This window comes from Lepidochelys olivacea (genome assembly GCF_965140295.1).
Source record: "Lepidochelys olivacea isolate rLepOli2 genome assembly, chromosome: 1".
In the NCBI taxonomy this organism is placed as follows: Eukaryota; Metazoa; Chordata; order Testudines; family Cheloniidae; genus Lepidochelys; species Lepidochelys olivacea.
The window spans coordinates 330,974,775-331,001,354 of record NC_140411.1 but is presented as its reverse complement, the minus strand read 5'-3'; the positions used below and the strand labels follow the sequence as shown (position 1 = coordinate 331,001,354).

The 26,580-nt window shown below is 43.5% G+C and overlaps 1 protein-coding gene across 7 annotated transcripts in view; it reads left to right on the top strand.

The window, feature by feature from the left end:
• MAGI2 (membrane associated guanylate kinase, WW and PDZ domain containing 2) overlaps positions 1–26,580 on the top strand; it is a 1,196,373-nt gene that overhangs the window by 921,897 nt on the left and 247,896 nt on the right. For all 7 annotated transcript variants that reach the window (XM_084630708.1, XM_084630707.1, XM_084630706.1 and 4 more), the window contains exon 7: positions 19,900–19,957. In XM_084630708.1, coding sequence (XP_084486834.1) covers positions 19,900–19,957 — 58 coding nt within the window. The remainder of the gene's footprint in view (positions 1–19,899; positions 19,958–26,580) is intronic.

Here is a 26,580-nt window from a genome sequence, read left to right as displayed (position 1 = left end):
CTCCATCTCCTCCACATGCTTCCTCTCTTTTTCCCTCTCCTCCTCCACATGCTTCCTTGCCTCCATTTCCCTCTTGTGGGCAGCCTCTTGGTGTTGTTCTGCCTCCCTTTCTTGTTCCTTCTTCAGCTGCATGAGTTCTATCTGTCTTTCATGTTCCCTTTGTTTTTCCTCAGCCTGAAATTTGGCTAATTCCAGCTGTAGTCGAGCTGAGGATTTGGCCATTCTAACCTCTCTGTTTTTAACTAACTTTACACCCGAGGTTTAGAAATAAACAAACAAAACTTGGCTGTAAAATTTTGCTGTGCTGGAATAGAATACCTATTCTCTGATAGTGATTGTCAGCCTACAGAAAAAGACAATTCCCTTGTCTCTGCTCTGGGCCCAAATTAAAGCAAAAAACCTCCAACTACTTGGAAACCTGCTTACCCAGCCCAAAGAAGAAAAAAAATTTCTTTTCAAACCTGTGCTCCTTGTAAAACAAAAAAAAAAAAAATCAAAATCCTAAAAAAAAACCCTGCCACTTTTGTCTCCAGGCAAATGGGTAGAGCACACACCCCCTATTTACTTTTAGGAAGAAAAGAAAAAAAAAAAACCTCTGGGTTGGAAGACTGTGAATTTCCCTGCAGGAGTTAAGTACCCTGCCTCCAGGCAAAGAAAATCTGCAATTCACAAGATAATCCCCTTTTGTCTCTGCTTGGCCACAAAGCAGAGAGAAACCAAGCTGCTTTCAGTTTCAAAGCTGCCTTCTGGACTTCCTAAAAATTCCTTTTTAAAATCTGTATTTCTAGTTCAAAAAATCTCAACTGGATCTCAAAATGATTTCAGGTTAATCCCACCGCTGTGCCACCATGTCAAGGTTCCTCCCCCACTCTGAACTCTAGGGTACAGATGTGGGGACCTGCATGAAAAAACCTCCTAAGCTTATCTTTACCAGCTTAGGTCAAAACTTCCCCAAGGTACAAAATATTACCCCCGTTATCCTTGGAATGGCCGCTACCACCACCAAACTAATACTGGTTACTGGGGAAGAGCTGTTTGGACGCGTCCTTCCCCCCAAAATACTTCCCAAAACCTTGCACCCCACTTCCTGGACAAGGTTTGGTAAAAAGCCTCACCAATTTGCCTAGGTGACTACAGACCCAGACCCTTGGATCTTAAGAACAATGAACAATCCTCCCAACACTTGCACTCCCCCTTTCCTGGGAAATGTTGGATAAAAAGCCTCACCAATTTGCATAGGTGACCACAAACCCAAACCCTTGGATCTGAGAACAATGAAAAAGCATTCAGTGTTTTACAAGAAGACTTTTAATAAAAAATAGAAGTAAATAGAAATAAAGAAATCCCCCCTGTAAAATCAGGATGGTATATATATCTTACAGGGTAATTAGATTCAAAAACATAGAGAACCCCTCTAGGCAAAACCTTAAGTTACAAAAAAGATACACAGACAGAAATAGTTATTCTATTCAGCACAATTCTTTTCTCAGCCATTTAAAGAAATCATAATCTAACACATACCTAGCTAGATTACTTACTAAAAGTTCTAAGACTCCATTCCTGTTCTGTCCCCGGCCAAGAGGACTACAGACAGACACACAAACCCTTTGTTTCTCTCCCTCCTCCCAGCTTTTGAAAGTATCTTGTCTCCTCATTGGTCATTTTGGTCAGGTGCCAGCGAGGTTACCTTTAGCTTCTTAACCCTTTACAGGTGAGAGGAGCTTCCCCTGGCCAGGAGGGATTTCAAAGGGGTTTACCCTTCCCTTTATATTTATGACACGCCCCCCAAATCTCAGCTAGGGTGAAACACTGGCTGGGATTTCTTCCTGGAGCTCTAGGAAAACAGAGTTAATAAGACACATGCATCTCTAAATATACTACCAAGTACATAAAGACTAACAATATTTTCCACATCTCAAGGACAATTTTAACCAGTTGATTCTGGGAAACTTTCACGGGAGAGTGCATCAGCCACTTTGTTAGAAGCTCCTGAGATGTGTTGGATGTCGAAATCAAAATCTTGGAGAGCTAAACTCCACCGAAGAAGTTTTCTGTTAGTTTCTTTGACGGTGTGAAGCCACTTTAGTGCAGCATGGTCGGTTTGCAGGTGGAAACGCCGTCCCCAAACATATGGGCGTAGCTTTTCCAGAGCGTAGACAATGGCATAACATTCTTTTTCAGTGACTGACCAGTTGCTTTCCCTCTCAGACAGTTTTTTGCTGAGAAACACTACAGGGTGGAATTCTTGATCAGGTCCTTTCTGCATTAAAACTGCTCCCACACCACGCTCGGATGCATCTGTGGTTACTAGGAACGGTTTGTCAAAGTCTGGGGCCCTTAGTACAGGGTCAGACATGAGTGTCGCTTTAAGCTTGTTAAAGGCCTTCTGACACTTTCCGGTCCACTGAACAGCATTTGGCTGTTTCTTTTTGGTTAGGTCTGTCAGTGGGGCAGCGATTTGGCTGTAGTGCGGTACAAATCGTCTGTAATAACCGGCCAAGCCTAAGAAGGATTGAACCTGTTTCTTTGACTTTGGGACAGGCCACTTTTGGATAGCATCCACTTTGGCCTGTAGGGGGCTGATAGTTCCTTGACCCACCTGGTGTCCAAGGTAAGTCACTCTGTTTAGGCCTATTTGACACTTCTTAGCCTTAACAGTTAGTCCTGCCTCCCTTATGCGCTCAAGGACTTTTTGTAGATGTTCCAGGTGGTCTGCCCAGGAATCCGAAAATATGGCCACATCGTCAAGGTAGGCGACTGCATATTCTCCTAATCCCGCTAGGAGACCATCTACAAGTCTTTGGAAAGTGGCGGGTGCATTTCGCAGCCCGAAAGGGAGTACATTAAATTCATACAGCCCGAGATGTGTGATGAAGGCTGACCTTTCCTTGGCAGATTCATCTAGCGGTACCTGCCAGTACCCCTTGGTTAAGTCCAAGGTAGAGATGAACTGGGCCCGTCCCAGTTTCTCTAATAGTTCATCTGTGCGTGGCATGGGATAGTTGTCTGGGCGAGTTACAGCATTTAGCTTACGGTAGTCCACGCAAAAACGTATTTCCCCATCTGGTTTGGGAACTAGAACCACTGGAGATGCCCATGCACTTTCAGAGGGGCGGATTACACCCATCTGTAACATATCCTGGATCTCCCGTTCTATAGCAGTTTTAGCTTGAGGAGACACCCGGTAAGGTTGGACCCTAATTGGGTGAGCATTACCTGTGTCAATGGAGTGGTATGCCCGTTCAGTCAGTCCTGGGGTGGCTGAGAACGTTGGCGCGTAGCTAGTGCACAGCTCCTGGATCTGCTGTCGCTGCATACGCCCAAGGGTCATGGAGAGGTTCACCTCTTCCACACCACCAGCACATTTCCCTTCATAGTAGACACCTTCAGGCCACTCAGCGTCGTCTCCTCCCTGGGCTGTAAACTGACAAACCTTTAATTCTCTGGAATAAAAGGGCTTTAGAGAATTAATATGATACACCTTAGGCTTTCGGTTGGAGGTGGGGAATGCTATGAGATAATTAACAGCTCCCAGGCGCTCCTGGACCACGAATGGCCCTTCCCACGATGCTTCCATTTTATGGGCCTGGAGCGCCTTTAAGACCATGACCTGGTCTCCTACTTTGAAGGAACGCTCTCTGGCATGTTTATCATACCAGGCTTTTTGCTCTTTTTGAGCATCCTGTAAGTTTTCTCTAGCAAGGGCTAAAGAGGTTCGGAGGGTGTTTTGTAGGTTGGTTACAAAGTCCAGAATGTTAGTTCCTGGAGAAGGTGTAAATCCCTCCCATTGCTGCTTCACCAACTGCAATGGCCCCTTAACCTCACGGCCATATACAAGTTCAAATGGAGAAAACCCTAAACTGGGATGTGGTACAGCTCTGTAGGCAAAGAGCAACTGCTGCAATACTAGGTCCCAATCATTGGAGTGCTCATTTACGAATTTACGTATCATGGCCCCCAAAGTTCCATTAAACTTCTCCACCATGCCATTTGTTTGATGATGGTAAGGAGTGGCAACCAAGTGATTTACCCCATGAGCTTCCCAAAGGTTTTTCATAGTTCCTGCCAGGAAATTAGTCCCTGCATCTGTGAGGATGTCGGAGGGCCAACCTACCCTGGCAAAAATGTCTGCTAGTGCCTGGCACACACTTTTAGCCCTGGTGTTGCTTAGAGCTACTGCTTCCGGCCATCGGGTGGCAAAATCCATGAAAGTCAGTATGTACTGCTTTCCTCTGGGTGTCTTTTTCGGAAAAGGACCCAGAATATCCACAGCTACTCGCTGAAATGGAACTTCAATGATGGGGAGTGGCTGGAGAGGAGCTTTGACCTGGTCTTGGGGTTTTCCCACTCTTTGGCACACCTCACAAGACTGGACATAGGTAGAAACATCCTTGCCCATTCCCTCCCAGTGGAATGACCCCCCCAAACGGTCTTTGGTCCTGTTCACCCCAGCATGGCCACTAGGGTGATCATGGGCTAAGCTCAAGAGCTTGGCCCGGTATTTAGTTGGAACTACCAACTGTCTCTGAGGATGCCAGTCTTCCTGGTGTCCCCCAGAAAGAGTTTCCTTGTATAAAAGTCCTCTTTCTACAACAAACCTGGATCGATTAGAAGAGCTGAGAGGCGGTGGGTTGCTCCGTGCCGCCGTCCAAGCTCTCTGGAGGCTTTCATCTGCTTCCTGTTCGGTCTGGAACTGTTCCCTTGATGCTGGAGACATCAGTTCCTCATGGGATTGTGGACCTAGGCTTGGTCCCTCTGGAAGCGATATAGGGGATGGAGCTGTTTCTGTTGACTGTGAACCGCTCTCCGCTGGTGCACTATGTTGGGATTCAGGCTCCGGCTGAGCCTCTTGTGTAGGGTTATCGGCTGCTGCCAGTTCAGGTTCGGTGGGGCCCTCTGGTGTTGAGGTTGCAAGTACTGGATTCAGTGCTGACACGGGGTCTGGTGTTGGTTGTTTGGCTGGTTCCGGTTCTGGGACTGGTTCCGTCTGGGTCTCTGGGACTGGATCCACTACTGCTGTTGCAGACATTGGCCTGGGGTCCAGGTCCATCACCTCTGACTGGGTCCTGATAGAAGTTTCCGGAACAGAGCTAGGCCTCACGGCTTGTTTAGCCTGGTTGCGGGTGACCATTCCCACCCTCTTGGCCTGCTTCACATGATTGGCCAAGTCTTCCCCCAACAGCATGGGGATGGGATAATCATCATAGACTGCAAAAGTCCACATTCCTGACCAGCCCTTGTACTGGACAGGCAACTTGGCTGTAGGCAAATTGAAAGAGTTGGACTTGAAGGGTTGAATCGTCACTTGGATCTCTGGGTTGATTAAATTGGGGTCCACTAAGGAAGCATGGATAGCTGACACTTGTGCTCCGGTGTCCCTCCACGCGGTGACCTTCTTCCCGCCCACACTCACAGTTTCCCTCCGCTCCAAGGGTATCTGGGAGGTATCTGGGCCTGTGGACCTCTGGTGTGATTCCGGTGCAATGAACTGTAATCTGTTGGGGTTCTTGGGGCAGTTGGCCTTTACATGCCCCAGCTCGTTACACTTAAAACATCGTCCAGCTGACGGGTCACTGGGGCGAGGAGGGTTGCTGGAGAACGGGGTGGTGGGACGATAAGGGGTCTGGAGGGTTCTTTGGGAGGTAGGTGGGGCTTTGGGCGGCCCCCGGTAATAGGGTGTGGTCTGGGGTGGTCCCTTCTGGTCTCCGCTCCAACTGCGACCAGTTTTCTTCTTCTCTGCCACCTCCACCCATCTGGCTCCAATCTCTCCTGCCTCCATTACAGTTTTGGGTTTCCCATCTAGGATGTATCTTTCTATTTCCTCAGGAACACCCTCTAAGAATTGTTCCATTTGCATTAGGAAGGGCAAATTTACTGGAGATTCAACACTTGCTCCTGATATCCAGGCATCCCAATGTTTTACAATGTGGTAGGCATGTCGGGTAAATGACATGTCTGGTTTCCACCTTAGGGCTCTGAACCTCCGACGAGACTGCTCGGGTGTTATCCCCATTCTGACTCTCGCCTTGGATTTAAACAGTTCATACTTGTTCATGTGTTCTTTAGGCATTTCAGCTGCCACCTCAGCTAAGGGTCCACTGAGCTGCGGCCTCAGCTCTACCATGTATTGGTCAGTAGAGATGTTGTACCCAAGGCAGGCCCTTTTGAAGTTTTCTAAGAAGGCCTCAGTATCATCACCTGCCTTGTAGGTGGGGAACTTTCTGGGATGGGAAGTGGTACCTGGAGAAGGATTGCTAGGGTTTGTTGGTATATTCTGCTGGGCCTTTATCCTCTCCATCTCCTCCACATGCTTCCTCTCTTTTTCCCTCTCCTCCTCCACATGCTTCCTTGCCTCCATTTCCCTCTTGTGGGCAGCCTCTTGGTGTTGTTCTGCCTCCCTTTCTTGTTCCTTCTTCAGCTGCATGAGTTCTATCTGTCTTTCATGTTCCCTTTGTTTTTCCTCAGCCTGAAATTTGGCTAATTCCAGCTGTAGTCGAGCTGAGGATTTGGCCATTCTAACCTCTCTGTTTTTAACTAACTTTACACCCGAGGTTTAGAAATAAACAAACAAAACTTGGCTGTAAAATTTTGCTGTGCTGGAATAGAATACCTATTCTCTGATAGTGATTGTCAGCCTACAGAAAAAGACAATTCCCTTGTCTCTGCTCTGGGCCCAAATTAAAGCAAAAAACCTCCAACTACTTGGAAACCTGCTTACCCAGCCCAAAGAAGAAAAAAAATTTCTTTTCAAACCTGTGCTCCTTGTAAAACAAAAAAAAAAAAAATCAAAATCCTAAAAAAAAACCCTGCCACTTTTGTCTCCAGGCAAATGGGTAGAGCACACACCCCCTATTTACTTTTAGGAAGAAAAGAAAAAAAAAAAACCTCTGGGTTGGAAGACTGTGAATTTCCCTGCAGGAGTTAAGTACCCTGCCTCCAGGCAAAGAAAATCTGCAATTCACAAGATAATCCCCTTTTGTCTCTGCTTGGCCACAAAGCAGAGAGAAACCAAGCTGCTTTCAGTTTCAAAGCTGCCTTCTGGACTTCCTAAAAATTCCTTTTTAAAATCTGTATTTCTAGTTCAAAAAATCTCAACTGGATCTCAAAATGATTTCAGGTTAATCCCACCGCTGTGCCACCATGTCAAGGTTCCTCCCCCACTCTGAACTCTAGGGTACAGATGTGGGGACCTGCATGAAAAAACCTCCTAAGCTTATCTTTACCAGCTTAGGTCAAAACTTCCCCAAGGTACAAAATATTACCCCCGTTATCCTTGGAATGGCCGCTACCACCACCAAACTAATACTGGTTACTGGGGAAGAGCTGTTTGGACGCGTCCTTCCCCCCAAAATACTTCCCAAAACCTTGCACCCCACTTCCTGGACAAGGTTTGGTAAAAAGCCTCACCAATTTGCCTAGGTGACTACAGACCCAGACCCTTGGATCTTAAGAACAATGAACAATCCTCCCAACACTTGCACTCCCCCTTTCCTGGGAAATGTTGGATAAAAAGCCTCACCAATTTGCATAGGTGACCACAAACCCAAACCCTTGGATCTGAGAACAATGAAAAAGCATTCAGTGTTTTACAAGAAGACTTTTAATAAAAAATAGAAGTAAATAGAAATAAAGAAATCCCCCCTGTAAAATCAGGATGGTATATATATCTTACAGGGTAATTAGATTCAAAAACATAGAGAACCCCTCTAGGCAAAACCTTAAGTTACAAAAAAGATACACAGACAGAAATAGTTATTCTATTCAGCACAATTCTTTTCTCAGCCATTTAAAGAAATCATAATCTAACACATACCTAGCTAGATTACTTACTAAAAGTTCTAAGACTCCATTCCTGTTCTGTCCCCGGCCAAGAGGACTACAGACAGACACACAAACCCTTTGTTTCTCTCCCTCCTCCCAGCTTTTGAAAGTATCTTGTCTCCTCATTGGTCATTTTGGTCAGGTGCCAGCGAGGTTACCTTTAGCTTCTTAACCCTTTACAGGTGAGAGGAGCTTCCCCTGGCCAGGAGGGATTTCAAAGGGGTTTACCCTTCCCTTTATATTTATGACACGCCCCCCAAATCTCAGCTAGGGTGAAACACTGGCTGGGATTTCTTCCTGGAGCTCTAGGAAAACAGAGTTAATAAGACACATGCATCTCTAAATATACTACCAAGTACATAAAGACTAACAATATTTTCCACATCTCAAGGACAATTTTAACCAGTTGATTCTGGGAAACTTTCACGGGAGAGTGCATCAGCCACTTTGTTAGAAGCTCCTGAGATGTGTTGGATGTCGAAATCAAAATCTTGGAGAGCTAAACTCCACCGAAGAAGTTTTCTGTTAGTTTCTTTGACGGTGTGAAGCCACTTTAGTGCAGCATGGTCGGTTTGCAGGTGGAAACGCCGTCCCCAAACATATGGGCGTAGCTTTTCCAGAGCGTAGACAATGGCATAACATTCTTTTTCAGTGACTGACCAGTTGCTTTCCCTCTCAGACAGTTTTTTGCTGAGAAACACTACAGGGTGGAATTCTTGATCAGGTCCTTTCTGCATTAAAACTGCTCCCACACCACGCTCGGATGCATCTGTGGTTACTAGGAACGGTTTGTCAAAGTCTGGGGCCCTTAGTACAGGGTCAGACATGAGTGTCGCTTTAAGCTTGTTAAAGGCCTTCTGACACTTTCCGGTCCACTGAACAGCATTTGGCTGTTTCTTTTTGGTTAGGTCTGTCAGTGGGGCAGCGATTTGGCTGTAGTGCGGTACAAATCGTCTGTAATAACCGGCCAAGCCTAAGAAGGATTGAACCTGTTTCTTTGACTTTGGGACAGGCCACTTTTGGATAGCATCCACTTTGGCCTGTAGGGGGCTGATAGTTCCTTGACCCACCTGGTGTCCAAGGTAAGTCACTCTGTTTAGGCCTATTTGACACTTCTTAGCCTTAACAGTTAGTCCTGCCTCCCTTATGCGCTCAAGGACTTTTTGTAGATGTTCCAGGTGGTCTGCCCAGGAATCCGAAAATATGGCCACATCGTCAAGGTAGGCGACTGCATATTCTCCTAATCCCGCTAGGAGACCATCTACAAGTCTTTGGAAAGTGGCGGGTGCATTTCGCAGCCCGAAAGGGAGTACATTAAATTCATACAGCCCGAGATGTGTGATGAAGGCTGACCTTTCCTTGGCAGATTCATCTAGCGGTACCTGCCAGTACCCCTTGGTTAAGTCCAAGGTAGAGATGAACTGGGCCCGTCCCAGTTTCTCTAATAGTTCATCTGTGCGTGGCATGGGATAGTTGTCTGGGCGAGTTACAGCATTTAGCTTACGGTAGTCCACGCAAAAACGTATTTCCCCATCTGGTTTGGGAACTAGAACCACTGGAGATGCCCATGCACTTTCAGAGGGGCGGATTACACCCATCTGTAACATATCCTGGATCTCCCGTTCTATAGCAGTTTTAGCTTGAGGAGACACCCGGTAAGGTTGGACCCTAATTGGGTGAGCATTACCTGTGTCAATGGAGTGGTATGCCCGTTCAGTCAGTCCTGGGGTGGCTGAGAACGTTGGCGCGTAGCTAGTGCACAGCTCCTGGATCTGCTGTCGCTGCATACGCCCAAGGGTCATGGAGAGGTTCACCTCTTCCACACCACCAGCACATTTCCCTTCATAGTAGACACCTTCAGGCCACTCAGCGTCGTCTCCTCCCTGGGCTGTAAACTGACAAACCTTTAATTCTCTGGAATAAAAGGGCTTTAGAGAATTAATATGATACACCTTAGGCTTTCGGTTGGAGGTGGGGAATGCTATGAGATAATTAACAGCTCCCAGGCGCTCCTGGACCACGAATGGCCCTTCCCACGATGCTTCCATTTTATGGGCCTGGAGCGCCTTTAAGACCATGACCTGGTCTCCTACTTTGAAGGAACGCTCTCTGGCATGTTTATCATACCAGGCTTTTTGCTCTTTTTGAGCATCCTGTAAGTTTTCTCTAGCAAGGGCTAAAGAGGTTCGGAGGGTGTTTTGTAGGTTGGTTACAAAGTCCAGAATGTTAGTTCCTGGAGAAGGTGTAAATCCCTCCCATTGCTGCTTCACCAACTGCAATGGCCCCTTAACCTCACGGCCATATACAAGTTCAAATGGAGAAAACCCTAAACTGGGATGTGGTACAGCTCTGTAGGCAAAGAGCAACTGCTGCAATACTAGGTCCCAATCATTGGAGTGCTCATTTACGAATTTACGTATCATGGCCCCCAAAGTTCCATTAAACTTCTCCACCATGCCATTTGTTTGATGATGGTAAGGAGTGGCAACCAAGTGATTTACCCCATGAGCTTCCCAAAGGTTTTTCATAGTTCCTGCCAGGAAATTAGTCCCTGCATCTGTGAGGATGTCGGAGGGCCAACCTACCCTGGCAAAAATGTCTGCTAGTGCCTGGCACACACTTTTAGCCCTGGTGTTGCTTAGAGCTACTGCTTCCGGCCATCGGGTGGCAAAATCCATGAAAGTCAGTATGTACTGCTTTCCTCTGGGTGTCTTTTTCGGAAAAGGACCCAGAATATCCACAGCTACTCGCTGAAATGGAACTTCAATGATGGGGAGTGGCTGGAGAGGAGCTTTGACCTGGTCTTGGGGTTTTCCCACTCTTTGGCACACCTCACAAGACTGGACATAGGTAGAAACATCCTTGCCCATTCCCTCCCAGTGGAATGACCCCCCCAAACGGTCTTTGGTCCTGTTCACCCCAGCATGGCCACTAGGGTGATCATGGGCTAAGCTCAAGAGCTTGGCCCGGTATTTAGTTGGAACTACCAACTGTCTCTGAGGATGCCAGTCTTCCTGGTGTCCCCCAGAAAGAGTTTCCTTGTATAAAAGTCCTCTTTCTACAACAAACCTGGATCGATTAGAAGAGCTGAGAGGCGGTGGGTTGCTCCGTGCCGCCGTCCAAGCTCTCTGGAGGCTTTCATCTGCTTCCTGTTCGGTCTGGAACTGTTCCCTTGATGCTGGAGACATCAGTTCCTCATGGGATTGTGGACCTAGGCTTGGTCCCTCTGGAAGCGATATAGGGGATGGAGCTGTTTCTGTTGACTGTGAACCGCTCTCCGCTGGTGCACTATGTTGGGATTCAGGCTCCGGCTGAGCCTCTTGTGTAGGGTTATCGGCTGCTGCCAGTTCAGGTTCGGTGGGGCCCTCTGGTGTTGAGGTTGCAAGTACTGGATTCAGTGCTGACACGGGGTCTGGTGTTGGTTGTTTGGCTGGTTCCGGTTCTGGGACTGGTTCCGTCTGGGTCTCTGGGACTGGATCCACTACTGCTGTTGCAGACATTGGCCTGGGGTCCAGGTCCATCACCTCTGACTGGGTCCTGATAGAAGTTTCCGGAACAGAGCTAGGCCTCACGGCTTGTTTAGCCTGGTTGCGGGTGACCATTCCCACCCTCTTGGCCTGCTTCACATGATTGGCCAAGTCTTCCCCCAACAGCATGGGGATGGGATAATCATCATAGACTGCAAAAGTCCACATTCCTGACCAGCCCTTGTACTGGACAGGCAACTTGGCTGTAGGCAAATTGAAAGAGTTGGACTTGAAGGGTTGAATCGTCACTTGGATCTCTGGGTTGATTAAATTGGGGTCCACTAAGGAAGCATGGATAGCTGACACTTGTGCTCCGGTGTCCCTCCACGCGGTGACCTTCTTCCCGCCCACACTCACAGTTTCCCTCCGCTCCAAGGGTATCTGGGAGGTATCTGGGCCTGTGGACCTCTGGTGTGATTCCGGTGCAATGAACTGTAATCTGTTGGGGTTCTTGGGGCAGTTGGCCTTTACATGCCCCAGCTCGTTACACTTAAAACATCGTCCAGCTGACGGGTCACTGGGGCGAGGAGGGTTGCTGGAGAACGGGGTGGTGGGACGATAAGGGGTCTGGAGGGTTCTTTGGGAGGTAGGTGGGGCTTTGGGCGGCCCCCGGTAATAGGGTGTGGTCTGGGGTGGTCCCTTCTGGTCTCCGCTCCAACTGCGACCAGTTTTCTTCTTCTCTGCCACCTCCACCCATCTGGCTCCAATCTCTCCTGCCTCCATTACAGTTTTGGGTTTCCCATCTAGGATGTATCTTTCTATTTCCTCAGGAACACCCTCTAAGAATTGTTCCATTTGCATTAGGAAGGGCAAATTTACTGGAGATTCAACACTTGCTCCTGATATCCAGGCATCCCAATGTTTTACAATGTGGTAGGCATGTCGGGTAAATGACATGTCTGGTTTCCACCTTAGGGCTCTGAACCTCCGACGAGACTGCTCGGGTGTTATCCCCATTCTGACTCTCGCCTTGGATTTAAACAGTTCATACTTGTTCATGTGTTCTTTAGGCATTTCAGCTGCCACCTCAGCTAAGGGTCCACTGAGCTGCGGCCTCAGCTCTACCATGTATTGGTCAGTAGAGATGTTGTACCCAAGGCAGGCCCTTTTGAAGTTTTCTAAGAAGGCCTCAGTATCATCACCTGCCTTGTAGGTGGGGAACTTTCTGGGATGGGAAGTGGTACCTGGAGAAGGATTGCTAGGGTTTGTTGGTATATTCTGCTGGGCCTTTATCCTCTCCATCTCCTCCACATGCTTCCTCTCTTTTTCCCTCTCCTCCTCCACATGCTTCCTTGCCTCCATTTCCCTCTTGTGGGCAGCCTCTTGGTGTTGTTCTGCCTCCCTTTCTTGTTCCTTCTTCAGCTGCATGAGTTCTATCTGTCTTTCATGTTCCCTTTGTTTTTCCTCAGCCTGAAATTTGGCTAATTCCAGCTGTAGTCGAGCTGAGGATTTGGCCATTCTAACCTCTCTGTTTTTAACTAACTTTACACCCGAGGTTTAGAAATAAACAAACAAAACTTGGCTGTAAAATTTTGCTGTGCTGGAATAGAATACCTATTCTCTGATAGTGATTGTCAGCCTACAGAAAAAGACAATTCCCTTGTCTCTGCTCTGGGCCCAAATTAAAGCAAAAAACCTCCAACTACTTGGAAACCTGCTTACCCAGCCCAAAGAAGAAAAAAAATTTCTTTTCAAACCTGTGCTCCTTGTAAAACAAAAAAAAAAAAATCAAAATCCTAAAAAAAAACCCTGCCACTTTTGTCTCCAGGCAAATGGGTAGAGCACACACCCCCTATTTACTTTTAGGAAGAAAAGAAAAAAAAAAAACCTCTGGGTTGGAAGACTGTGAATTTCCCTGCAGGAGTTAAGTACCCTGCCTCCAGGCAAAGAAAATCTGCAATTCACAAGATAATCCCCTTTTGTCTCTGCTTGGCCACAAAGCAGAGAGAAACCAAGCTGCTTTCAGTTTCAAAGCTGCCTTCTGGACTTCCTAAAAATTCCTTTTTAAAATCTGTATTTCTAGTTCAAAAAATCTCAACTGGATCTCAAAATGATTTCAGGTTAATCCCACCGCTGTGCCACCATGTCAAGGTTCCTCCCCCACTCTGAACTCTAGGGTACAGATGTGGGGACCTGCATGAAAAAACCTCCTAAGCTTATCTTTACCAGCTTAGGTCAAAACTTCCCCAAGGTACAAAATATTACCCCCGTTATCCTTGGAATGGCCGCTACCACCACCAAACTAATACTGGTTACTGGGGAAGAGCTGTTTGGACGCGTCCTTCCCCCCAAAATACTTCCCAAAACCTTGCACCCCACTTCCTGGACAAGGTTTGGTAAAAAGCCTCACCAATTTGCCTAGGTGACTACAGACCCAGACCCTTGGATCTTAAGAACAATGAACAATCCTCCCAACACTTGCACTCCCCCTTTCCTGGGAAATGTTGGATAAAAAGCCTCACCAATTTGCATAGGTGACCACAAACCCAAACCCTTGGATCTGAGAACAATGAAAAAGCATTCAGTGTTTTACAAGAAGACTTTTAATAAAAAATAGAAGTAAATAGAAATAAAGAAATCCCCCCTGTAAAATCAGGATGGTATATATATCTTACAGGGTAATTAGATTCAAAAACATAGAGAACCCCTCTAGGCAAAACCTTAAGTTACAAAAAAGATACACAGACAGAAATAGTTATTCTATTCAGCACAATTCTTTTCTCAGCCATTTAAAGAAATCATAATCTAACACATACCTAGCTAGATTACTTACTAAAAGTTCTAAGACTCCATTCCTGTTCTGTCCCCGGCCAAGAGGACTACAGACAGACACACAAACCCTTTGTTTCTCTCCCTCCTCCCAGCTTTTGAAAGTATCTTGTCTCCTCATTGGTCATTTTGGTCAGGTGCCAGCGAGGTTACCTTTAGCTTCTTAACCCTTTACAGGTGAGAGGAGCTTCCCCTGGCCAGGAGGGATTTCAAAGGGGTTTACCCTTCCCTTTATATTTATGACAACCCTACAGCCAATGTATTTAATAGATCTAAAATATATTTATAGTGCAAGTACACCATCACTCAGGCATTCAATGTTTCCATTGCACGGGGAAATAATTATATGCAACCTCATATCCATGAGAATAAATAATGAGTGAAATAGTTTGTAATTACAGACAGGTTGTGGAATGCAATGACAATGTGTTTGTGGGATTTACCGACATGTGGATGGCAGTTGGAGAACAGTCCTATTTTGGTGTTTGGTTTGAATTGGGTAAACATGGTTTTGACTGAGAGCTGGTGGGTTTTCTAAGTGAGTGGTTTGTAAGAGTCTGTAAGAATTTGAAGAATGAAGCTGCTTTCTTTGTGATTGCAGGGTTGTTTGTCCTAATATCTATCTGTGTGTTAAGAGTTGTTAAGACAGTGAGAGATTTAGCCTTCAATTTTTGATCCAGTTCATTTTTTTTCATATCCTTTGTTTTGAAAGTTAGTATAGTGTAGTTGGGATCAGTGATCTGCATTTTCCAATTTTAAATATGGCCAGTATTTGCAAACCTGGACAGGTTTCTCGAACTGTTAGTTTAGAGCATTATAGCAGACTGAAGATGGGTTTCAACATGAAGCTTTCAAATGCTACATGGATGGCTGCCCTATAAGGACTTCTCTGACTCGTGTTGAACAATTGTCTGAATGAATATACAATATCTTTTTTTCCTGAGTTTTGTAAGGTGATCTGTAACCCTTTCCAAATGGCAACCACATCGCTATTGTATTTGTTTCTTATAACCTCTTGTGTAGTCAATGTAAACATTCTCTTGGATGTTTGTAGTATCCATTGAGCACCTAAACTTAGATGATTAACTAGTATTCAGAAAGGACTTTAATAGAAACTTCAACTGTTCAGAATTCAAATTGGACTACATTACATGTTTCTTGTACTATTTTTTTAACACAACATTAATGAGACACTTGTCCAGGATGTAGTTAGATTATGAAGACACAAGCTGAATAAGGAATGGGGAAAGAGAAGAGAGGAGTCAAATCAACACAAAATGAGTAAAGAACACAGATTGGTGAATGGAAAAACTCAATATTATCAGGAAGGTCTGTTGTACAGGTTCCACAAGGAGTCCTAATTTGTGTGACTGGCTTTTTCCCTAGCAAGTGACTCAAGCTGACATTGACTTTGATAGTTTTATAGGGATAATATTTTTCACCAGGGTGAATTCTTCTTGAACAATTTCTTCCATGTATCAGACACTAAAATCACTTTCAGGAGCAGCAGGCATATTTTTCTTTTTCAACCTCTTTTTTTTGTGACTGATGCAAGGAAAATCCCACTGTCCTTTTGTTCAGATGTTCTCTTATTAATCTCTTGACATACAGATAATAGGGCAGTGATGCAATGTAGGCTGTTGTTTCAAAACCTTTGGAGGGCTTGTGTGTCTCTTCCCAATGTGGCAAACAGCAAGAACTACAACAATACGAGTCCTTCCTGTGGGTGATGGTAATTGATTTTCTTCATCTCAGTATATGAAGATCCATAATGCTTCCCTTCTTTCCATCCCCTGGGATGTACAGTGAAACCAATAAGAATGGATGTGAAAGGCAGCACCTTTTCAGATAGCAGACGTAGCATCTGGATTGTTAGTATAAGTAGGCTGCAATGAGGTGGTTCTGCCATCAATTATTAAAATGACCTGCTTGTATGCAAATTAAAGCTGTTTTATCTTTTTTAAAAACCTTTTTTGGTGGATCTGGTGGAAAACCTAGGACTTTTTGTTAATACTTGAGCGTTTAACACATTTGAAAGTAGGTGACTCATTCTGTATTTAAAAACCTGGCTCATGTGCATCGTGAGCAAGGTACCTGAATGTTGCCATGTAGTTTGGATTTTCTTTTTTTGTAACTGACAATGATCACTGTGCTTCTAACTGGATTCTACTTTTCTGGCAATGGGTAAATGTAAAATGTACAATTTACACTGTGCATATACTGTATACCCAGCACATATATGGTCACAAAAAGAGGAATATCTATGTCCAAACTTGATATCTGTATTGTCCAAACCCTGCAAAGGACTCTTGCTGGTTTTCACCTTTACATTTTTTAAAAATTTTCTTGAAACAATCACTAGATCATATGAAGAAATCCCATCAGAATGCTGATCTAACCTTAAGGTGAAATATTATATTGATTTTAAAAAGCCCAAGTAAACAACATGGAACTAAAATTTCTCCTCTGTTACCCAGGATAACCCCACTGAAGTCAATGGTGTTTCAGAAGCATAAAAAAGAGTAGAGTTTGTTTCATTAATGCAAAGATCTTTGACACAATGTTGTTCTTTCTGTGATGCTGCTGGGTGCAAAAATTATGTAAAGTTTATAAAACTCCATATCCCATTGTCACAAAAGGAAAATTGGAAAGCACAATGTAAGTTCGTCATCTTCCCAACTCAAATTACTGTTGTGAGTAGTAGCCTCTTCCATTTTTTGTTTATTATAATGCCCTTTTATAAATGTTTACTGCTTGCTTCTCATCCCTGACAATCAGCACCAGACACAGTGGACCAAATGATGAAGATTAACTTCAATGCAGACATCCAGTATTGTTCAAATGTCTATCTTGGCTATCTTATGAAACATGAAAGTATTGCCCTCATGTAATCTTTCAGTTCCCCAGTGAAAACAGAACAGATGCCACTATTTAATGACAGGGAAAAAAATCACGAGGCTGCTTAAAGCAAATGTAGCAGAAGATTCTTCTAACAACAGCTATGCACTAAACTATGCTCTGCTAACCTTATCTTGCAAACTTCAGCTAGCAGCCCCGCGTTTGCGCTCTGGCAATTCCATTTCAATGGACTGCGTAGAATTTTAATTAAACATAGCTCTCATGGTGCATCTCAAATGGAAGAATGAAATTAGGGCATACCCTTATGTAGAGTTTATATCTATCGTTATGGTGCACAAGGGTAATTTTAAATTTCATTTTTTTCCAAACTAATGACTATATTATGATATTAGATAATTAGTGGTTTAATCCATCCATTTCAAAAAATAAAATGGGTTCTCCATAATATGCCCAATTTGTTAAATTTTTACAGATTTTTACACTAGAAAATGGAATTGTCCATCTGAAATATCAATAGTTGGGCTAGTTCACAAATACTGTTATGTATCATTACATTAGAAAAACATGGACTGATAGACTAATAATAAATCGTCACATTATTTGTGTATATTCACAGAAAATAAAACCGCTGTATCTAAGTTCTTTAGATATAATCTTAAGAGTGTATAACTCTAAAGAGAAACGGGGTACTTCCAATTCCAGCAAAATGTACACTGCAATAAACTTTGAAAAGATTCCACAAATGGAAGAAACTAAATGACAGTTAGAGCATTGCTTATATATATACTTACACACACTATATATTTATATAGACATAAATATTTACTAGTTACCTGTTTAATTTGCTCTCTCATGGAGAGTATCTTTATTGTCATTAAGTTAACACAATAAATTGGAATGGAAAAGCCTCACAGGATGCAGATAAAATAAAGTGTGTGTCTATGTTTGTAAGACAAATCCCTTGTATTGTTGTGTCCCAGGTGGGCAGGAGCTTTTTAAAGCAAAGCAAAACACTGAGCCTTCATAGCAAGACCTAAATATGAATTGTATTGATCATATATGCACTGAGTGTAAAATTCACCTCTGTACGGACAGTCAGCACAGGACCTATGCACTACTTGCCTCATGTGAATATTCATGGAGCATGGACCAGGCTCCCTAAATCCAGTGCCAAGATGCACAGGGCCCTGTAAAACCTGTAAAGGATTTTCTAGGATCAGTCTCTTTATTGTTTTAAAGTTCTGGTGAGGTGTCTGGAGGGGACAACCCCAGGACTTTCACTATTGATCACCTTACTATTGAAATAAATTATTTTGCATTTGTGCATTTGCTATTGCAGTTTTAAAATAACCTCAGAAAAGAGACACAAACTTTGTTCAAATTCAGATTGCCAAATAAAGGTTTGATTTACTTTAGAAAGACTGGATTATGGTCATAGTAGAAAAACTTAGACTAAGAAAATTAAGGTACAGGCTTTTGAGCTTTAAATTACTCATCTGTGGAGTTTCTCTTTGAGTTAAATTCTATCTGCTAGTCTTCACAGGAGGATTATTCATTCTGTATAGCTTCGGGGACAGTCAAAGCAGAAACTCCTGCACAGGACAGTGTGACAGGAAGACCTGCCGATGAAGTACTGCTGCCAGAAATTGTGCCTCCCCATTAAGATGCCACAGCAGTCTAAACAAGTTCAGTCAGAGCAGAACCAATGTTTACTATTTCAGATGTGATTGTTTGAGAGGTATCCAGCAGAGAATATTTTTAAAAGCTGTTCCTATCTGCAGCTCTTTCAAGCTCACTCTTTGTCATTTAAATCTTTCTTTCCTGTCAGCCTTTTATAGCACATCAAGGGGTGAATAGCCACAGTATATCTGTGAAACAAAGGGCTAAGTTCAAGTCATGCAGGTGGACCTCATGCAAGGTTAATGGTTTACATTGCATATGAACTATGATGATTCTATCTAACCTAGGTTTATAGACTTACTACATCCAAAATAACTATATTAAAAGTGTGATAAGGTAGCAAAGTCAAGCACTCCAAAACTAAGAAATGCCAGACTTGAGATTGTCCATGCAACCTCATTCTTTAATTACATGATCGCATACTCTTCCCTCATCTCCTCCCACTTCAAACAGGAATATGTTAGGAAAACCCATAGATTTGTGAGTCAGAGCCTCCATCAAATTTATCTTGCCTTGGCATTAATGATTATTCACTTCATGGAGTTGGTTTTTTTAGTTTGATTTTTTGCACTCCCAACTACTGTTGTAATATTCTAAGTCCTGGTTAGTAATATGTACAATGTTGGGAATTTTTAGTATGATTTTTATCTTGGCAGCTTCCCTTTAAATAAATACAACTGTATGCTCTATGTACCTTTGGAAGAAGAAGCCCAGCATATCACTAGGGAATGAGATTATACATGATATGCTGCTATTGCCGGTTGGCATAGCTGTCTGCAGAATAAAAAAGTAGCTCAACTAAAATGTATTGTATTTTGTAGTGGTGACCCCTTTCACACAGCAAGCCTCTGAGTGCAACCCCCCTTATAAATTAAAAAAACACTTTTTAAAATATTTAACACTATTATAAATGCTGCTGGTGAAGCGGGGTTTGGTGTGGAGGCTGACAGCTTGTGACCCCTCAGGTAATAACCTCGCGACCCCCTGAGGGATCGCGACCTCCAGTTTGAGAACCCCTGTTCTAGAGAATGAGAATTCTAGATTTGCATGCCAATTTTCAAGTCACTACTACTTGCTGCTGCCATGGCACATGCCTAAAATTTGGCATTGGTTTTGAGCACTAAATCCAACTTTGCTCTCCAGTTGCTACACTCAGCACCCAGTAGAACTCTACTCTTTCATTACTAGAAATCTTGGCATTTTGTGCTATATTTACTGAGAGAGATAACTCTTTGTTTTTCAGAGCTTCCATATGGCTGGGAGAAAATTGATGATCCCATTTATGGCACTTATTATGTTGAGTAAGTTCCCAACTTCAATATTAATTTGCTGTTAATAGTTCATAACCTGATATTAATATCCTGTTCAGTGTTTGAATTGGAAAGGTATGGGCACAATTATTTTCCCCTTTGACTTCAGGTTATGCAGGAATTATCAGACTCCAGTATAGTTGCAGTAAATGAACAGTTTCTGTATCTTTCAAACTGGTTACTCTGTCACTTCTTCTTGAGCCCTGATCTCATCCTGTGTATTCTAGAAATATTGGGGGGGGGAGGTTGAGGGGAGCATTTAAATCAAATGTGTTTTATTTTCTGTTTAACAAGTTTTAGACAAGCATCAAACAAGGTGCAAATCCTTGCCAATCCAGGAACAGAATAAAACGTAATCATTTTTGCTTCATAATGATACTTTTCTGAATAGTCTTACTTTGCAGTAAGTCTGAGAGTCACATTATTTTGTATGAGTGCAGGTTGTATCTTTTGTGAAATTTTTCTATGCTCACTCATGGCATTAAGAACAGGAGAACTTGTGGCACCTTAGAGACTAACAAATTTATTTGAGCATAAGCTTTTGTGGGCTACAACCCACTTATGCTCAAATAAATTTGTTTGTCGCTAAGGTGCCACAAGTACTCCTGTTCTTTTTGAGGATATAGACTAACATGGCTGCTACTCTGAAACTCATGGCATTGTAATTTTGCACCTAAAGGCACAGCTAGAAAAGGAGAATGTAATTTTCTATTATTTTAATGGCACAATCTCTGCCTGCATTTTTCCAGGAGAACATGGTGTGTGTACAAAATAAAGAAAAGATCCTTTCTCCCTTCCATTTAGTATAGGTCTTTGTGCAGTGGGGTAAAGCGGATTACTACCCAAAAGAATAGATGTAATTGATTAGTCTATTTAACTCGAGCTTACATAAAATACCCAAGAATTGAGAGAGATGAAAATGGCTTGCTTCTCCTCTGCCTTTTATCTTGTGCAGCCATTGACACTTGTGCAAAGTGAGTCTAAAGTGGCAATAAAATGATACCTAATCAAAATGATAGCATTATATTCTCTCTCTGCACAGGTGTCATAGACTACCCAAGTTATAAAGCCATGGAGAATCAATCCCAGAAACTATTAACTCACTTTCCCCTGGTCACAGTCCACAGATAGTGAATTGAGAGCCCATCCAATTGAGGAAAGGGGCAAACACACCAGACAAAAATCTATGAAACAAATAGCAGATCTATTTATTCTAGAGGGAAGAACTTACAGAAGAAGGTTTTGAAAAGAAAAACCCAAACTCAGATCCTTACAGTGAGAGCCTCTCTTTGTTTCCACAGTTACCCAGTACAAATTACAGTGTTTTACAGTTTGCTTAACCCATAGTTCTCTGATACCCTGTTGTTTCTTGATTCCATAGTAACACTACATCTATGCTGGCTCATTCTGGAAATATACCAGCTCTCATGCTTTCCTAGTTCCAAACTGCAGTGCAGAGCCATCAATTGGGCAGGAAGATGGCAGAGTGCCTCTTAGATCCCTGAGAATTTAGGAGCCAAGTTTTTAGGGCTTCCCTTCCACAGCTGATAAAAGAGCTACAGCACCTGGGCCTCCTCTCCTGCTCCTCCAGACCTCCCAAAACAAAAACAGAACTGTAATAGAGTCCTTGGTGAGTTGGGTTGCCTAGTGGTTAGCGCAGGTAGTGCCCCCCACACCCTGGTGGGCCGGTCTTACAGTCCTGGTCCTCCTTTACTCAGAAGTGTGGTGAGGAATACTGGTGGTTTGAGTCTCTCCTGTAATGAAGGCAGTGGTAGGGGAGACCAGGCCCACCCACTCCACCAGGCTTCAACCCAGGGCCCTAAGAGGGTCAACAATATCTGGCCACCAAAAGTGCCTCTGAGTCACCCTCCCTGGGTCACTTCCTACCACTGCTTTTCTCTCCCAGCTTTTAGTCCCAGGAAAGGTGTAAAGAAAAAGGAAAGGTAACCAAACTGTCAGCCCTAACTGGGCTCAGCATATAGCCTCCCTTCCCTCAGGAAGGCTTCTCCAGCCCTCTTGTCAGGAGCTTTCTGGGTAAGTCTGTCTTTCTCCCCAGCCTTCCCCCTTCTGAGCTGGGTTGCTCCCTTTTCAACCCATTCTCCAGTTGGAGCATGCTCTGCAGGGGTCAGGAGTGGGGATACCTGGGCCCAGTACTGTCCTTTAAACCCTTCTGGTCCAGTGTGGGGTTTGTATACCCCATCACAAAAACAAAAGCTTCGCTTCGGCCACAGTCCTGCTGACTCCTTTGTAAAGCAGCAGCAGCTGCCCTGGGTTTCTGTGTTCCCCAGCTTGTCCTCTTCCCTCAGATGAAGGAGCCATCAGCTCTGCCCCTGACCCAACTCACTCACCCTGTCCAAATTCCTACCTACCCCAAGTAAACAGGTGAGTGGATTTTTTGAACCCCTGTATATAATGAATAATGCCAAGAAATTTCTCCTCTGTCCTTATGCTTGGGTTTTTATAATATTCCTGTGTAGTAAGTGATGGCGTTCACATATCTCTTTATAGTAATCCTCTTCATATCTCCCAAATATATATTTATACAGCTGCTGGTAGTGACTAATGATCTTCCGCACAAGTGGCTATGTACTTTAGAGACTAACAGGTGTTGTGCAATTCCTGTGCATTAAGCTGTCCCTGGGGCATCTCCTTTGAGCTAAATACTGCCTAAAACACTCATAGATTCATAGATACTAAGGTCAGAAGGGACCATTATGATCATCTAGTCTGACCTCCTGCACAACGCAGACCACAGAATTTCACCCACCCACTCCTGCGAAAAACCTCTCACCTATGTCTGAGCTATTGAAGTCCTCAAATCATGGTTTAAAGACTTCAAGAAGCAGAGAATCCTCCAGCAAGTGTCCCGTGCCCCATGCTACAGTGGAAGGTGAAAAACCTCCAGGGCCTCTTCCAATCTGCCCTGGAGGAAAATTCCTTCCCGACCCCAAATATGGCGATCAGTTAAACCCTGAGCATATGAGCAAGATTCACCAGCCAGATACTACAGAAAATTCTTTCCTGGGTAACTCAGATCCCACCCCATCTAACATCCCATCACAGGTCATTAGGCCTATTTACCATGAATATTTAATTACCAAAATCATGTTATCCCATCATACCATCTCCTCCATAAACTCATCGAGTTTAATCTTAAAGCCAGATAGATCTTTTGCCCCCACTGCTTCCCTTGGAAGGCTATTCCAAAACTTCACTCCTCTGATGGTTAGAAACCTTTGTCTAATTTCAAGTCTAAACTTCCTGGTGGCCAGTTTATATCCATTTGTTCTTGTGTCCACATTGGTACTGAGCTTAAATAATTCCTCTCCCTCTCCGGTATTTATCCCTCTGATATATTTATAGAGAGCAATCATATCTCCCCTCAACCTTCTTTTAGTCAGGCTAAACAAGACAAGCTCATTGAGTCTCCTTTCATAAGACAGGTTTTCCATTCCTCGGATCATCCTAGTAGCCCTTTTCTGTACCTGTTCCAGTTTGAATTCATCCTTCTTAAACATGGGAGACCAGAACTGCACACAGTATTCCAGGTGAGGTCTCACCAGTGCCTTGTATAACGGTACTAAAACCTCCTTATCCCTACTGGAAATACCTCTCCTGATGCATCCCAAGACCGCATTAGCTTTTTTCACAGCCATATCACATTGGAGGCTCATAGTCATCCTATGATCAACCAATACTCCAAGGTCCTTCTCCTCCTCCGTTACTTCTAATTGATGCGTCCCCAGCTTATAACTAAAATTCTTGTTATTAATCCCTAAATGCATGACCTTACACTTCTCACTATTAAATTTCATCCTATTACTATTACTCCAGTTTACAAGGTCATCCATATCCTCCTGTAGGATATCCCTGTCCTTCTCTAAATTGTATCCTAGCTTCGTGTCATCCGCAGACTTTATTAGCACACTCCCACTTTTTGTGACGAGGTCAATAATAAAAAGATAAAATAAGATTGGTCCCAAAACTGATCCTTTAGGAACTCCATTGATAGCCTCCCTCCAGCCTGACAGTTCACCTTTCAGTAGGACCCGTTGTAGTCTCCCCTTTAACCAATTCCTTATCCACCTTTCAGTGTTCATATTGATCCCCATCTTTTCCAATTTAACTAATAATTCCCCATGTGGCATGGTATCAAACCCCTTACTGAAATCTAGGTAAATTAGATCCACTGCGTTTCCTTTGTCTAAAAAATCTGTTATTTTCTCAAAGAAGGAGATCAGGTTGGTTTGGCACGATCTACCTTTTGTAAACCCATGTTGTATTTTGTCCCATTTACCATTGATTTCAATGTCCTTAACTACTTTTTCCTTCAAAAAATTTTCCAAGACCTTGCATACTACAGAAGTCAAACTAACAGGACTATAGTTACCCAGATCACATTTTTTCCCTTTCTTAAAAATAGGAACTATGTTAGCAATTCTCCAATCATACGGTACAACCCCTGGGTTTACAGATTCATTAAAAATTCTTGCTAATCGGCTTGCAATTTCGGGTGCCAATTCCTTTAATATTCTTGGATGAAGATTATCTGGGCCCCCTGATTTAGCCCCATTAAGCTGTTTGAGTTTCGCTTCTACCTCAGATATGGTAATATCTACCTCCATATCCTCATTCCTATTTGTCATGCTACCATTATCCCTAAGATCCTCTTTAGCCTTATTAAAGACTGAGGCAAAGTGGTAAGGCTTACGCAGTTCCATTACACAGTCAGTGGAACCAAAATGGAGCACGTAGTTGTCTGCATTTTAAGCCCACCCTCCATCAGGCAGAGACAGGCTCCTTGCCCCATGTGCTGCAATGCAGTTGTGGTTCTAGGCTGTTGTTGCCAAACTCACTCATCCCACAGACAAAATATAAAGGAGGGAAAGGATACCTTAAAGGCATACTGTACTTACTGTAATAGAAAAGCTTTAATGGGATCTAGCAGAGATCTGGAATAGTAAGAATGGATGTTCATAGACTAGCATTAAAAGTGCAGCAGCACTAGCTTTATAAAGGCTTTTATAGTCAATATAAGGAGCTATATTTTAATCTGCTTTCTAAGCTCAATAATTTGGTAGTGAAAATTGTTGTCCATTTTTCATTATAAAAAGTGACAGTGTTACACCTTCCTTTATTACTAGCATTTAACAGATTTAATTTTTAACTAGATGAAATCACATTACAATAAACTCTTTTAATTATGTCATAAAATGGATAAATCATGAAAAGTTAGGTTATGAACCTTTGCATATTCAAATCCAATCCAACTTTATAGGAATCACATTAAAACTGTCAAGGAAAGAATATCCTACCCTCCACTTATTAGAACATCTGTATCTCTCTAAAATAAGGAGTGGCAGTTTGCGGGGATAAACCACTGAAGTAATCAGATTCAGTGTAACACCTTGCAGTGGTCAGCCATAAGGAGTATTTAGACTCTTAGCACTCAGTTAAGCACAAAATATTTGCAATTTTCTCTAGAGTGTGAGGGCCCAGACGCTGCTTCTCCTCTCAGTTGTACATAACTAAGGTTCAGTGGATGGATATGCTCTTAATTCACCTTACTATTGCAAATCCAAACTTATCTGCAAGGGATGGACATTTGCACTAACTCTAGCAGGTGAAACTTTCTACTGTGACTGGGTCAACTTCATAGGATCATAAAATATCAGGGTTGGAAGGGACCTCAGGAGGTCATCTAGTCCAACCCCCTGCTCAAAGCAGGATCAATCCCCAACTAAATCATCCCAGCCAGGGCTTTGTCAAGCCTGACCTTAAAAACTTCTAAGGAAGGAGATTCTACCACCTCCCTAGGTAACGCATTCCAGTGTTTCACCACCCTCCTAGTGAAAACGTTTTTCCTAATATCCAACCTAAACCTCCCCCACTGCAACTTGAGACCATTACCCCTTGTTCTCTCATCAGCTACCACAGAGAACAGTCTAGATCCATTCTCTCTGGAACCCCGTTTCAGGTAGTTGAAAGCAGCTAGCAAATCCCCCCTCATTTTTCTCTTCCGCAGACTAAACAATCCCAGTTCCCTCAGCCTCTCCTCAGAAGTCATGTGTTCCAGTCCCCTAATCATTTTTGTTACCCTCCGCTGGACTCTTTCCAATTTTTCCACATCCTTCTTGTAGTGTGGGACCCAAAACTGGACACACTACTCCAGAGGAGGCCTCACCAATGTCGAATAGAGGGGAACAATCATGTTCTTCAATCTGCTGGCAATGCCCCTACATATACATCCCAAAATGCCATTGGCCTTCTTGGCAACAAGGTCACACTGTTGACTCATATCCAGCTTCTCGTCCACTGTAACCCCTAGGTCCTTTTCTGCCAAACTGCTGCCTAGCCATTTGGTCCCTAGTCTGTAGCGGTGCATGGGATTCTTCCGTCCTAAGTGCAGGGCTCTGCACTTGTCCTTGTTGAACCTCATCAGATTTCTTTTGGCCCAATCCTTTAATTTGTCTAGGTCCCTCTGTATCCTATCTCTACCCTCCAGCGTATCTACCTCTCCTCCCAGTTTAGTGTCATCTGCAAACTTGCTGAGGGTGCAATCCACACCATTCTCCAGATCATTTATGAAGATATTGAAAAAAACCAGCCCAAGG